This window comes from Triticum aestivum, chromosome 5D (genome assembly GCF_018294505.1).
Source record: "Triticum aestivum cultivar Chinese Spring chromosome 5D, IWGSC CS RefSeq v2.1, whole genome shotgun sequence".
In the NCBI taxonomy this organism is placed as follows: domain Eukaryota; kingdom Viridiplantae; phylum Streptophyta; class Magnoliopsida; order Poales; family Poaceae; genus Triticum; species Triticum aestivum.
The window spans coordinates 350,467,157-350,483,035 of record NC_057808.1 but is presented as its reverse complement, the minus strand read 5'-3'; the positions used below and the strand labels follow the sequence as shown (position 1 = coordinate 350,483,035).

The 15,879-nt window shown below is 48.0% G+C and overlaps 1 protein-coding gene across 1 annotated transcript; it reads left to right on the top strand.

Annotated features, from left to right (window-relative positions):
- Positions 1 to 3,819: 3,819 nt before the first annotated feature.
- Positions 3,820 to 5,484, top strand: LOC123121695 (60S ribosomal protein L34). The gene is made up of 4 exons (XM_044541711.1): positions 3,820 to 4,002; positions 4,124 to 4,203; positions 4,975 to 5,084; positions 5,173 to 5,484. The coding sequence occupies exons 1-4, from the start codon at positions 3,924 to 3,926 to the stop codon at positions 5,261 to 5,263; spliced, it is 360 nt and encodes a 119-aa protein (XP_044397646.1). The 5' UTR covers positions 3,820 to 3,923; the 3' UTR covers positions 5,264 to 5,484.
- The last annotated feature ends 10,395 nt before the right edge of the window (positions 5,485 to 15,879 follow it).

The window sequence follows — 15,879 nt, the reverse complement described above, 5'->3', positions numbered from 1 at the left end:
TAGCATGCCCCCCTGGGTGTTGGGAAACGTAGTAAAAAACAAAACAAAAATCACGCCTACGCACACCCAAGATCAATATGAAGATGCATAATGGGCTGGGATCACGATCGTTACCGTCACTGAGTTGCAGCGGAAGAAGAACGTGTCAGTGTAGATCGTACTTGGAGTCCCTTGAACCATCGATGAACGATCTCCCATACCGCTCATGAACATCCCCTCGAACCGAAGACCGAAAGCACGGCCTCTCTACTTGGTTATAAGCATGCAACCTTCATGATCTAGCAGCGCTTCGCCGTCCAGAGCTAATCGTCACCGGAGAATTAGAGGGAGGAGATTAGAACCACGTAGGGCTTCTAATTATGAGGACAAGAGGATTAGCCTAGCTCTTATTAGTCAACTAGGACCAACAAGAACTAGAAGTAGAAGAACTAAAGGAGGCTCCAAAACTTGTATGCCCAAAGGGCACAAATCCTCATGTATATATAGGATAGAGGGGAGAGGAGGGGCTTCCACCAAGGGGGAATGAGCCCCCCTTGGTGCGCCGGCCTAAGGAGGGGAGGAGGAATCCTTCCCCTCCTCCAATTCGGCCTCCTTCACGAGGCGCCTCCCCACTTGGGCCTTTGTGGCCCAAGTTGCCTTCCACCTCTTGGTCTTTTTAGGCCCGTTGATATTAAATTCAATATAAAATAGTTCTAAATATTTTCATACCATTATATATATAATATAATATAACATCCCTGGATACATTCTCCACCTTTATATATTTATCGGTAATACCCGATATTCTCCGAAACCCTTCCGGTGACCCCTAAACGCTTTTGGATCCTCTCGGAACTATTCTGAATATCAATGAAACAATTACACAGATATATTCTCATCACTCCCGTCCTACTAACACTTAGCAGATCGTGATTACCTTAAGCTTGCGACCCCGTAGGTTCGGTAACTCATAGACACGAACGAAACTGTTCATTCAATGACCGATAGCGGGACTATGGACGTCCATATCTATCCCTATGAGCATCGAGTGAACCTATGGTTATCATGTGATGTTCCCTTTGCTTCACGATGCTTTACAAAACCAAGGATGCATCGGTATCCTCCTGAGTCAACACATGCTCACCATACCAAAATCCTCATTTTTGGCTTTGTTCTCTTTTCTCGTTGTCGTGTTCCGGCATCCCCATGATGTAGTCACCTGTGTCTGGCCAGACGATGATGGATGCCATCACACCGAGAGGGCCCTAAGAATATCTCTCCATCGTCGGAGGAGAAAATCCCACTCTTGAGCTATCTGGCCACTTGTCAAACTTTCTGATGAACCCGTAAATTGGTTCTTCCAGCTCTTGGCCTTTTTAGGTCAATTGAATGAGAATGGTTTCGTTCGTGTCTATGAGTTACCAAACCTACGGGGTCACAAGCTTAAGGTAATCACGATCTGCTAAGTGTTAGTAGGAAGGGAGTGATGAGAATATATTTGTGGAATTGTTTCATTGATATTCAGAATAGTTCCGAGAGGACAAAAGCGTTTAGGGGTCACCGGACGGGTCTCGGGGTTTATCGGGCAATATCAGTTATTACCGATAAATAATATATAGGTGGAAAATGTTTTTGCAGATGTTAAATTAATAATAAAAGGCTCTAATAATACTTAGGAGGTTTTTATATTTAATTTAATATCAACGGGCCTTAAAAGGCCAAGTGGTGAAAGGAGAAGGTCGAGGCGCCCTCTCCTTGTAGAGGGAAAGGGGAGAACGAATTGGAGGGTATTCCCCCTCCTTGGCCGTCCAAAAGGGGAGGTTTTCCTTCCCTTGGGCGCGCCCTCTCCTCTCCCTCCAACATATATATCTATACTTGAGGGCTTTGGCCCTTTGAACACACAAGTTTTGGAGCCTCCTTTAGTCCTCTCTAGTTCTAGTTCTAGCTGCTCATAGTTGATCTAATTAGAGCTAGACCTGGATCGTCTAACCTCATAATTAGAAGTCCAGTGTGGTTATAGTCTCCTCCCTCTAATTCTCCAGCGATGATTAGGTCTGAACGGTGAAGCACTGCCAGATCGTGAAGATCGTACAGTTGCAACTCGTAGAGGGGCCGTGCTTTCGGTCTTTCGTTCAAGGGACTATTCGTGGACGGTTCGCGAGATCATTCACCTATGGTTCGAGGGACTCTAAGTGCGATCTACACCGACTCGTCTTCTTCCGCTGCAACTAGGAGTCGGTAATGATCCGATCCAAACCGTTCATTGCATCTTCATAGTGTTCCTGAGTGATTGTAGGGCATTTTTTTTGTTTTCTACTACATTTCCCAATAGACCATCCATACGAGTGTGGGCCTCCTATGGAAGGCCATCATTTTCTTTGGAGGTTGAAGCCGTTCGGGGCGGAGCTCCATATGAGCCCTTATACGAGCGCATATGCTCATATAAAAGGCCGCCTGGCTCTAGTCTTTTGATGCGTTCAACCAGGGTTTCACACAACCATTCATATGAGCGGGTGCGCTCATATGAAAGCTCGTCGATCTCTCTAGACCTTTTGACGTTTGCATGTCTCCTTTGTGCGAGCATCGTACGAGCACGACCGCTCGTAGGTTAGGCTGACTTTTTCTCTGCTGCTCTCTCTGTAATATTTTTCTCTCTTTTTCTTCTTTCTACGATAATTCTCCTACAACACAAAGTCAAAATATACTTCCTCGAGCGTTATTTATTCAAGTTCTTGTATGAGAGCATCTTAATTAGAATAAAACTCTTTAAACTTAGAAAAATGATGAGTTACCTCACAATAAGTGTTGATTTTTAGGTCGCTAAGCTCAACCTTGCACCTTAAAAGGTGGTTTTAGGTCTCCGGTGGCCTCAGGTTCTCTTTACTTACCGCACATATTCGCTTTGGTGGTGGGATATACCTCTCTTTCTCCCAGACTTCTTCGGGAAGTATCTCACGATTACTTCGTCATAAATTTTGAAGGTGACTTTCCCTTCTACACAATTCAAAGTTGCACCCGTGGTATTAAAAAACGGTCTCTCAAGGATTATAGATAATTTTTCATCTTCAGGCATGTCAAGTATAATAAAATCAGTAGGTATGATATGCCCATCTAATCTTAGGAGCACATCTTCGATCAGTCCTATTTGTTTCTTCGTGGACTTCTCAGCCATCTGCAAGGTTATACCCATGGAACAAGATATGTAGATATACCCGGGTCTCCTAGTTTTGCCGGTACCTTGTCCTCAAATGGGTAATTTGTTATCATGGCCACCTGTTCTTTTAAATTCAAACTTCTTTTTTTGTTAACAAAATCTCGCATGAATTTAGCAAAAAATGGGAATCTTCAATATACCAGTAACTTCTTTTTTTATTATGGAACTCTAAGATTCGAAATAGCTTGCAAGAAGGATGAATAGAGTTCGTCATTCGAAAGTGGCATGACGACTTTATGGTAAGGAAGGTTTTTTTTTTGGCACATCTGTAACTTTATTCATACTCGCAACCATTACATGCACGTTGATTTGAATCCAAGATTAAAAACATACAAAGTACTAACTCTTGGAACTAAGAATTACAATCAAACTTTAAACCATAATAATGTTAGCTCGCCAAAATATTAGCCGGGCTAAAGCGTTTTCTTTCGACAGGGCCTTGCTATTTGCGATCTTTGATTTTTTTAGCGAGGGCCTTGCTATTTGCGTGAGCCTCTAGGCCGTTGACTAATTGGACTGACAACATAAGCCTTCATAAGACAGCCCATACGGCCCAATTGAATGTCTGGCCCATTTACCCCATCAAGCAAATCCTAGCCGTCGGTGCTAGGTCACGGCGACGCGGGGAGGCCATTTATACCCGTCCCAGCCGCCACGCGCTCGCCCTCCTCTCTCTCCCCCCACTCTTTGCCCAAGCCCCCCTACTGCCGGCGGCGGAGACGACGGAAACATGGTGCAGCGTCTGACGTACCGGAAGAGGCACAGCTATGCCACCAAGTCCAACCAGACGCGGGTCGTCAAGACCCCAGGTCCGGATCCCCTCCTCCTCCCCTTCCCCAGACGATTTTCTCGCATGCTTTGGTCGCTTCTGATTTGTTCGTGCCAAGATCTCCGCTGAAATCTGTCGGTTTTGTTCCTTGTGTACTGCAGGTGGTAAGCTCGTGTACCAGTACACCAAGAAGAGGGCGAGCGGCCCCAAGTGCCCTGTGACCGGGAAGAAGATCCAGGGGGTGAGTTGCCGCCAAGCTTTGCATCTATATGAAATTCTTGATTGTTTCGCTTTGCCATGATAGGGGTATTCGATATCTCTGTTTGTATGGTGGATGAGTTGGATTCTTTTGCTTGGGTATGATTTATGTGTGGTAAATGTGGTTTATCTCCATCTCACACATGTATATGGCTATCAACTTGTAGAGTGCCTTTAAGGCTTTTACCAGATGCACAATTAGCAGATGCCGATTTGACCTTATCGGGCATCAGATTTATGTTTAGACCGTTTCCTCATATCATTCCTGAGAAGTTATTCCTTTGGGGGTTTGCGTTAGTGCATGAGTATCAAATTCAGAGTTGGTTGTCCGACAGTTGGTATGATGGTGTACGTGGACAGCTGGTTGTGCAGAGTAGTACTGCTGCATTTCAACAAAGTTCAATTGTTGTATTTATTTTGATGGTTCAATCATTCCTATTTGTTTCTAGTGGTGTTTAAACACTTGGTTGCTCGGTTGTGTTGATTGTATTATACGATCAGATTAAGCGATGCATGATTTTACTAGCAGCAAAGCAAACTCTCGTAACGGGAATGAATGTCACAGCTCATTTGGTTCTTCTGTGACTTCAACACCTCCATTTGCTCACTCAGCTTGTTTTTATTAGTGAAATGATATTCTTCTTCCATGCTTGTTTTAGAGGACATTTTTGTGTTTGAAATTTGCCTTTTTATTTGTCTTTGGTTGAAGAATATTTCAACCTGATGGCTCATGATCTGATACTTCCATTTCCAGATTCCCCACCTCAGGCCTACTGAATACAAAAGATCAAGGTTGTCTAGGAACCGCAGGACTGTGAACCGTCCCTATGGTGGAGTGCTCTCTGGAACTGCAGTGAGGGAAAGGTGAGCAAACTTTGCCTTACAACCATCTAATCTCATTACCTCAAACCTATCCTTTATGTAGTCTCATTTGATTCGCGTTCTCCTTCAGGATCATCCGCGCCTTCTTGGTGGAGGAGCAGAAGATCGTGAAGAAGGTGTTGAAAATACAGAAGACCAAGGACAAGACGACCTCAAAGTAATCTGATTGAAACGGAAGTGCGAAGTGAGATGGTGTTCTGTAAACAAGGAAAATATTTTTGTTGGTGGTTATGATCAATGGTTTAGTCCCTTCTAGCTAAATGTTTTAGAGTACTTGAAATCCTTCTGCTGCCGTGACATCAGAGATTGTGAAACATTTGATACCCATTTGCAGTTTCATTTCTGAATGCATGTTGAATCTACTTATGTTAATTTGGTTTCACATAGCATTTGTGGTTATCTATCTATAACAATCATTGGGTTACTCCCGCTCATGCCCTTGTTGCCCTGCTCCTTAGCAGAAAAGTACTTGAGAAATTTAACCCTGTAAATTTCGGGAGGAACAATTTTGTTTGTGAAGGCTGAAAGATTCTGGTCGTTTTCAGATCTTTGGTATCAAGTTGGATATGTCCTGACAACAGGGGTGAATAGTGCATATGTTCTAGGATACTCTGGGTCGATTATGCCCATTTGGGCTCGATTGGTGGAACATGCGGCTTTCTCTTGGCTGCTGTAATCTCTATGTCTGCAAATGCTCTGCTTGGTAGCCTTCATGAAATTGGAGATCTTGCACAGGGCAGTGTTCATATGAACAAGGTGTGGAAGAACACTTGGGGCCTTCGGCGTGGAAAGTGGGGTTTTAAGCTGGGCGCCATATCCCAGATTCACCACAAAATGCCCGATCTGCTCGGTTGGTGTTTCTATCACAATGGAGATTCTTTCAAAGATGAGTGCAACTTTGGATAACCTGCTCCTAGGTCAGGTTCTATCACAATGGAGATTCTTTCAAAGATGAGTGCAACTAGGAGCAGGCTGTGGTTATCTGGTGGCGGCAAAGGCGACAATTTGTTAGTGGGGTGCATTCCAAACACCAGAAAAAACCGCTCTATCAATTAAGGTACTGGCCACTAGCTTTATCAGAGCAAATTTGCCGAAGATGCCAACCCGGAAGATTGATCATATGTGGAAAAGGCCATGTCATGATCTGTCAAGGTGAACTAAGATGCTTCATTTCATGCAGAGACACATACGGGTGCTACTGGTATAGTTATCCAAGATAATAAAGGTGGTTTTATAGCAGCAACAACCTGGTTCCTACCACATGTTAGCTCTGCCGATTCTGCGGAATTGATAGCAATTGAGAATGGTACTGTATGTTCTTGGCGGCTAACATGGGGTGCAACAGTATAGAGATTGAGTCTGACTGTAGTTTTGCTGTGGCCCCTCTGCAACTGATGGACGAGTACCTGGGCCAGAATGTTACAGTGATAATTGAACAAATGGCGATGGAGTTCCGAAAATCTACTAATATGCACCGTTGCCGCGAAGCTAATCAAGTTGCTGATTAGTTAGCAAAACACTCTTTTAGATTTAGATCTTCCAGCCTTTGGGGTTCTTATTATATTACTGAATTAGTTTCTCATCATCTTGTAAACAATATGACAATAATATGAGAAATGATGTCTTTTGCCGTAAAAAAAACTGGAGTTTGTTCGACACCCATATGCTAGTTGTAGAGTGCATGTTGTAGTTGTTGAGGCCTTAGGTCAAAGATACATAGTGCTTCGTTTTAATCTACTTGTTTGCCATTTGGACACCACTTTTTTACCCCTCCAATTGGGATTTTTAGGAATTCAAATGCAATCTCTTTATCCCAACATAATTTTTGTTGATGAGATTATCCCAACATAATTAGTTTACCTTTATAAGAAAAATGTGTGCGTTTGCATGGGCTCTACAATATATTAATCTTTTCATGATCAACTGGTTTTATCATCTTAGCTGGCCAAGCACTGAAGGTATGCTAGCGTAACCACTATCACGTAACTTATGTTATGGTGAAAGGCAATCCGGTTAAACTGTCTGTATACAAAACATATGTTGGGAATCCATCTGTCGAATTTCTTTCCAGGGAAAACGGTTAAATTGTTGATCTTATGCTGTGCAAAGATACTTGTGTGATGTTTTGTCCTCCCAAGGCTTATTTGTGATGTGATTTCTGGCTTTCTGCTCTTCATGCAAATTGATTGTTTTAAGACTCAACACTGATTTTGTAGGGTTTTCCAAAAAAATAAATCATCTGGAAAGTTGTTTTCTCAATCAAGGCAAGGTGATCGCTGGTTGATCTTCAAATTAGCATTACCCTCTGCCTGTTTATTTCTTCCAGCATTTGGTAGGGATGCAGGCGGACGGTATCATGTCCGCAAGTGTATAATTAGACCTGCACAATTATTAAAGCAACAGCCCGTCGCGGACAAAGTGGATGCGTCTGCTTGCATCCCTTCCGCTTTTAGGCCAACTCCATCACGCGACCCCATTTTGTCCGGTCTCGTCTGTTTGGGGTAAAACGGACAAACGAGGCGGCCCAGCGCGCGACGACCCGGACCCATCTGGTCCGTTTTGTGTCCCGGCCGACCCATTTCGAGCGCAAACTTGCGTTGGGTTTGGGTCGCGGCAGACAGCGAACGGATGCTTTAAACGTTCGCGTCGAGGCAGCGTGGCAGGCGGCCACCTACCTCCCACCCGCCAACATCAATGCGCACGGGCGGGTGGCCCCACCTGTCATCCGCCCAGCGAAGGGTTGCCGTCCTTCTGAAATGGAAGCCGTGGACCGGTCGTCGTCCACACTTCCCACTCTGGCCCCTCTCCGCCCCCTCGAAACCGACACCCTCGAAACCCTAGCCGCTCCCCGTCGTCGACCTCGCCAGACGGCCGCAACCGTGGAGCTTTGGAACTACGGCCGCAAGGGGAAGCACGACCGCGAGGCCGGCTCCTCCTCGGTACGCCGCCGCGGCTCCGTCAAGAAGGAGGAGCCCGCATCACCGCCACGCTCCTCCATTCGAGCCCCCACGCCTGCCCCCTTCACCATCGCTCCTAGGGCCGCCGACGAGCGCGACCGGCGGTACCTGGCCGTGGATGTGTGCTGGCGGTACTTGGAGACGAGGACGCCGGTCCCGTGGAGCGACGTGCACCTCCCCAACAACTGGCACCTCTCCGCGGACCAGGTCCCCATCCCGCTGGTGCCGGCGAGCGGCCATGCCCGGCGCGATGAGATCGAGCGCCGCCGCCGCCTCCTCCCCGACGACCTATACGACGATGAGAGGTACGCCCCCGACTCCGTCCTGTGGGACACGTGGCTCTAGGACGAGCACGACATGCGGCGCGCGTCCTACTTCGCCGGCACGGTGTCGGGGCCGCGGCAGCCACGTCGGGAGGTGCGCGGGCGTACGCGGGTGCGTGGCCTCACGCCCACGCCGTCGCCTTCCCCATCTCTGTCGCCACCTCCACCTCCTCGCATGACAGCGGAGGTGGAGGCCCGGCTCATGGCGCGTGTCATGGAGGACTCCATGCACACGCACGATGAGCGCCAATGGCCGGGCCTCGAGGAGACGATGGCCCTCTCTGCGGCCTGGGACGTCGCCATCCCCGAGCTGGAGATGGTGCCGAAGGAGGAGGTGACGGAGGAGCCGCCGGTGGCCGCCTTCCACCCGGGCCTGGTGGGCCAGGGGTGGACCTGGTCGTGCACGGCGGAGCAGATGGCGGCCGCCGTGGGGGGCAACTGGTGCCCCACGCCGCCGCGGTCGCCGAAGCGGGACGCCTCGCCTCGGGAGGAGGTGGTGCAGGCACCGGCCACCTTCCAGCCCGCCGCCCCCGTGCACCGCGGACCGCCGGCCCATCTCTAGACGCCGCCGGACTACGTCGACCTCTGCAGCGACGACGACGACACCGGTGGCCACTGAAGGCGGCGACGGTGACGGCCACGGCATGGACGGGCGCGACAGCAGTGCGCGGGCGGCATTTTTTATTTTGCTTTTATGTTAATTATGGAACTGGGCCGTTTAAGTGCGGCGTGAAACTGGGCCGTTTTATGGCCGTGACCCTAAATATGTTTTAAGTTTTTTTAACTGCGTTTATTTACCTTTTTAGGTATTTTATTTTAAGTTTTTGATTTTTTTAATCACGTCCACCCCGGACATGATTTGGGGTGCGGCCGCGCGTTGGGCGCACCCACGACCCAACGGACATAGGCGAACCCATTGCCGCCCCAAAGAAACAAAATCCGGTCAAACCGGACGTCCGTTTGGGATCGCGCGGTGGAGTTGGCCTTACTAGTTTGTGAAATTCCACTTGTCCTTTGCCTATCAACTTGTGAATTATGGCAGTAAGTGGATGGAATTGTGATCAGAGAACGCTTAGCTTGCAATAGCTTGAACTACGGTTAGAAAATACTTTATTCTAGTAGAAGTTGAAAGAAATAACTGATGGATATGAAGTTGTACATGAGAAAGTTCTAATCTGCCCTACACACTTGGAATTACTCCCTTCGTCTCAATTGTCTCACGGTGTAATGTTTGGCCAAGTTTGTAGAAAAACCAACAACCACAATACCAAATTAATCTCTACTATTAAAGTAATCAACAACAATCAAATAAATCACCAATAGCAAGAAATCACTTGCAAGCAACAACAAAATCAACTTACATAGTTGTATGTACAAAATCTCAATCACATCGTATCTTTTCTTACCCTTGCCTCCTCACAACATATCTCTATCTACGTTGAACCAGTAGAATAAAGTTGCTCCCATTGGAACACATGAGTATTTAGCTAGTATTATTAATTAGACAATTAAAATATTTTTTGCAACACACGACTATATCTCTACTCCTAATGGAGCAGTTGGTAGTCTCGCTTCCAGTTTCTTTTCGTCCCACCTCTCATGGCTTTTTTGGTACCTCCTCCCACCTTCGCTGGTTTTTTTCGTCCCCTCCTCCCACTTCATCGGTTTATTTTCGCGTCACCCTCTCACACAACGAAAGAAATATGAACAGATCAGAACTTTTCATACTGGCGCAAGTTATTTAGTAATGTAGAATCAATCACGAACAATCTCTAAAGATCAAATCTAAATTAATTAACCTTACCTTAAATCACTCAATCACAGTAACTAGAAAACAAATAATTGATTTTCAGAAAAATCGCTCAATCACATTAACCTTACCTTAACTCACGGATGGTAATCAATCTCCAAACAAAGGAAACAATACATCGAGGGAGCAGTAAATAAACTCCCTTTCTTATTACATGTATATGATCTTCCCTTCCCTCTCCGTTGTCAAGCGTTCTTAATTCTCGAGGCCGATGCTTGGGCTGCGTCACTGGGTCGCGACGGTGCCGGAGGACGAGGACGGCGAGGCCGGGTGCCGCGGCACCGCGTTGGCCGCGGCCGGTGAAGGGGGCGAAGAAGGGCGGCTTCCCTGGCCCTGGGAGTTGGTGCGGTGGAAGGGGCACTTGAAGGCCCGGCGTGGGTGGCCGGCGCACAGACGCACTTGGAAGCGGGCCCGTGGCCCGCGACGGACGGCGCCGACGCCGACCCGGGCCACCTCCTCCGCGTATTCTTGGAGTTGTAGCTGGCCGATTTACATGAAATTAATTCCCTCAGTTGTGGTGGCAAATATAATACACATAGTGAAATAGATGGATTATGGCCCCGTATCCAATAAGATGGATATGTATGTGTGTGTTAGAGAGAGAGAGAGGGAGAGAGGGAGAGAGTGAGGAAGAGAGAGGGAGAGAATGTGTGTCTGAGGATTTGATGGTAAAAAAGGTCGCCAATGTCACTTGTCACTTGATATGTATGGGAATATTAATATTGAACTCTAAAAGTTAATGTGGCCCCGTTGCAACGCACGGGCGTTCTTCTAGTACCATGTTAGAAGGGAGAGAGAGGGATTGGTGGAATTGTTGTTGTATTGTTTGAGCCTCGTAGGCACATATATACAGGAGTACAATGATCAACTTGAAGTACAAGACAAGGCAGAACTAATCCTAGTAGCTAGTAGTAGCTCTTTTTTTCATGAATACGCAAAGTTTGCGTATCATTTCATTGATAGAAGAAGTTAGAATGAATACAAGAGGTGGTACAACACATGACACGAACGCAAGAGGCGTGAACATGGTGCCGGAAATAAAGAGACATGAGATGCTCGACCCAAATAAAGATAACATAGCTAAACTCGCCGACCAGAGAAGCAGTCCCACCGACAACTTGACGACCATCATCTCCAAATCCAACACCGAGGACACCACGAGCAAACAAGACAACGCCTTCACGAAGGAGAACGACATCAAGACGTCGTCGTCGTCCGATCCGGAAACCCGGACCTAGGGTTTCCCCTGATGCTCGAAGAGGGGCACATATAACGACCATGGCAGTGCCTCCAAGAAGGGAACGACACCCGAGGGTGCCGCCGCTGCCAGCATAGGATGCAGGATTTCTCCCTGGCCAAAATCCGAGCAATCCCAAGCCATCGGAACACGAATCGGAGAAGCGGAAGTTTAGCATAGACCGGAGCTGCGACTGCAGGAAGGGGAGCCACGCCCAACGCTGAAGGAGGCACCGGGTGCCGCCGGACGCGCGGGCCTTGGAGAAGGGCAAGGTTGTGCGGCTGAGCAGAATGAAGGCGACGGGGATGCGATGGTGGCCGGAGACCCGGGTGAGCCAGAATCTGGAAGGGAGCGCAGATCTAGGCCACCGGAACCGGAGCAGCAGGGACGCCGTCTTGCTCAAAGAGCTGGAAGAGGACGCAGCTCTCGAAGCGTGACGGAATCGACGATGCGCCGGGATGGACGGCCAACCAAGGGCGCCATCAGGGTGATGGTGGTGCGGAGATGCCAGGGAGTCAACAAACCAAAGAGGCCGGAAAGAGAGTAGCTTCAAAGGCTCGTTGGATCCGAAGCCGCGCCGGCCGGCCACGAACACAGGAGGGGCGCAGGTCCATGGTCGCAGGGCCGAAGCCGCCCCTGCCGGGGGAGGGTGGGTGGTGAAGAGGACTCACGGGCAGCCAAACTTCCGACTCGCTACAGGGAGCAGACGCTGTCGGGCACAACCAAGCACCTCCATGGCCGCCTCCCGAAGAAGTCGACCCAAAGCCTAACCAGGGGATGGGGAGGGTCGGGGGAGCGGGGGTGGGGAGCCGCAGCGAGTTGAGCGCGTCCGGCCATCATGAAGGACAGACGGGGGGCACCGTGACTGGCCGGGGTGGCCCAGATCCCATCTGGGGCGGACCGTAGCAGAGGAACCGCAGCTGGGGGAGGCGACCCAAGCAGTCAACGCACCGGGGGAGGCCGCCCCTGCCGCCGGTGGAGGCCGCCGGCGCCGCCAGGGTCCGGATCTGGGGGAGGGGCGGAGTGGATGAGGGGAGGGCAGGGGCGAGGGGAAGAGAAACAGCCCCGCCGCCGCCATCCCAGGGCCCGGCGCGGCTTCGCCGGCCGGCCCTCCGGCGACGGCGACGCGGGGTGGGAGGGAGGTGGGGGCGGGCCACCGGCGAGTAGGGTTCCCCCCCGAGTCGCCCGGCTCGGGCGACACGAGGGTCGGGGACTCACTGAGATGAAGTTGTACATGTGGAAATTGTATTAACTTATATCCAACTAAATTAAAACTTCTGAAAAATATGTACTAGCATTTTTGAAAAGATATGTTACGAACTTTCGAAGACGGGATTGTGAAAAGAGAACTCTGAGATTAGAGCATCTCCAACAGTCGTGCCAAACTAGCGCCGCGCCGCAAAATTGCCCATTTTAGCGCGCGCGCGGCATATCTAGTTCAGCGCGCGGGCCAAAACTCCATCGCGCGCTGCTTATTTGTTGCGCTCGCTCCCGCGCGCTGCACTCTCGCGCGCTCGCTTGCAACTCACCCCCCTCCAGCCGCGGCGCCGCCGCCACCCGCGCCATCCGGCGACCGTTTCGGCGCTTCCCCGGCCTATCCCCGCGCCGCGGCGGCTTCCTCCGCCCCCCTCTAGTCATCGCTGCCTGATAACCCACAAGTATAGGGGATCGCAATAGTTTTCGAGGGTAGAGTATTCAACCCAAATTTGTTGATTCGACACAAGGGGAGCCAAAGAATATTCTCAAGTATTAGCAGCTGAGTTGTCAATTCAACCACACCTGGATAACTTAGTATCTGCAGCAAAGTATTAAGTAGCAAAGTAATATGGAAGTAACGGTAGCGGTAGCAAAAGTAATATTTTTGGGTTTTGTAGTGATTGTAACAGTAGCAACGGAAAAGTAAATAAGCAAATAACAATATGTGAAAAGCTCGTAGGCATTGGATCGGTGATGGAGAATTATGCCGGATGTGGTTCATCATGTAACAGTCATAACATAGGGTGACACAGAACTAGCTCCAATTCATCAATGTAATGTAGGCATTTATTCCGAATATAGTCATACGTGCTTATGGAAAAGAACTTGCATGACATCTTTTGTCCTACCCTCCCGTGGCAGCGGGGTCCTAATGGAAACTAAGGGATATTAAGGCCTCCTTTTAATAGAGTACCGGAACAAAGCATTAGCACATAGTGAATACATGAACTCCTCAAACTACGGTCATCACCGGGAGTGGTCCCGATTATTGTCACTTCAGGGTTGCCGGATCATAACACATAGTAGGTGACTATAGACTTGCAAGATAGGATCAAGAACTCACATATATTCATGAAAACATAATAGGTTCAGATCTGAAATCGTGGCACTCGGGCCCTAGTGACAAGCATTAAGCATAGCAAAGTCATAGCAACATCAATCTCAGAACATAGTGGATACTAGGGATCAAACCCTAACAAAACTAACTCGATTACATGATAGATCTCATCCAACCCATCACCGTCCAGCAAGCCTACGATGGAATTACTCACGCACGGCGGTGAGGATCATGAAATTGGTGATGGAGGATGGTTGATGATGACGACGACGATGGAGTCCCCTCCCCGGAGCCCCGAACGGACTCTAGATCAGCCCTCCCGAGAGAGTTTAGGGCTTGGCGGCGGCTCTGTATCGTAAAACGCGATGAATCCTTCTCCCTGATTTTTTTTCTCCCCGAATGTGAATATATGGAGTTGGAGTTGAGGTCGGTGGAGCGTCAGGGGGCCCACGAGGTAGCGGGGCGCGCCCTCCACCCTCGTGGACAGGGTGTGGGCCCCCTGACGTGGCTTTTTTACCAGTATTTTTCTTATTTTCCAAATAGATGTTCCGTGGAGTTTCAGGTCATTCCGAGAACTTTTGTTTCTGCACATAAATAACACCATGGAAAGTCTGCTGAAAACAACGTCAGTCCGGGTTAGTTCCATTCAAATCATGCTAGTTAGAGTCCAAAACAAGGGCAAAAGTGTTTGGAAAAGTAGATACGACGGAGACGTATCAACTCCCCCCAAGCTTAAACCTTTGCTTGTCCTCAAGCAATTCAGTTGATAAACTGAAAGTGATAAAGAAAAACTTTCACAAACTCTGTTTGCTCTTGTTGTTGTAAATATGTAAAGCCAGCATTCAAGTTTTCAGCAAAGATTATGACTAACCACATTTGCAATAACTCTTAGGTCTCATGTTTACTCATATCAATGGCATAATCAACTAGCGAGCGATAATAATAAATCTCGGATGACAACACTTTCTCAAAACAATCATAATATGATATAACAGGATGGTATCTTGCTAGCCCTTTCTGAGATCGCAAAACATAAATGCAGAGCACCTTTAAAGATCAAGGACTGACTAGACATTGTAATTCATGGTAAAAGAGATCCAGTCATAGTCATACCCAATATAAATTAATAGTAATGGATGCAAATGACAGCTGCGCTCTCCAGCTAGTGCTTTTTAATAAGAGGGTGATGACTCAACATAAAAGTAAATAGATAGGCCCTTCGCAGAGGGAAGCAGGGATTTGTAGAGGTGCCAGAGCTCGGTTTTGAAATAGAGATAAATAATATTTTGAGCGGCATACTTTCATTGTCAACATAACAACCAAGAGATGGCGATATCTTCCATGCTACACACATTATAGGCGGTTCCCAAACAGAATGGTAAAGTTTATACTCCCCCTCCACCAACAAGCATCAATCCATGGCTTGCTCGAAACAACGAGTGCCTCCAACTAGCAACAGTCCTAGGGGGAGTTTTGTTTGCAATTATTTTGATTTAGTTTGCATAAAGCATGGGACTGGGCATCCCGCTGACCAGCCATTTTCTCGTGAGTGAGGAGCGGAGTCCACTCCTCTTGAGAATAACCCGCCTAGCATGGAAGATACGGACAACCCTAGTTGATACATGAGCTATTCGAGCATACAAAACAGAATTTTATTTGAAGGTTTAGAGTTTGGCACATACAAATTTACTTGGAATGGCAGGTAGATACCGCATATAGGAAGGTATAGTGGACTCGTCTGGAATAACTTTGGGGTTTAAGGGATTGGATGCACAAGCAGTATTCCCGCTTAGTACAAGTGAAGGCTAGCAAAAGACTGGGAAGCGACCAACTAGAGAGCGACAACAGTCATGAACATGCATTAAAATTAATAGACATTGAGTACGAGCATGAGTAGGATATAATCCACCATGAACATAAATATCGTGAAGGCTATATTGATTTGTTTCAACTACATGTGTGAACATGTGCCAAGTCGAGTCACTTAAATCATTCAAAGGAGGATACCACCCCACTATACCACATCACAACCATTTTAATAGCATGTTGGCACGCAAGGTAAACCATTATAACTCATAGCTAATCAAGCATGGCATAAGCAACTATGATCTCTAATTGTCATTGCAAACATGTTTA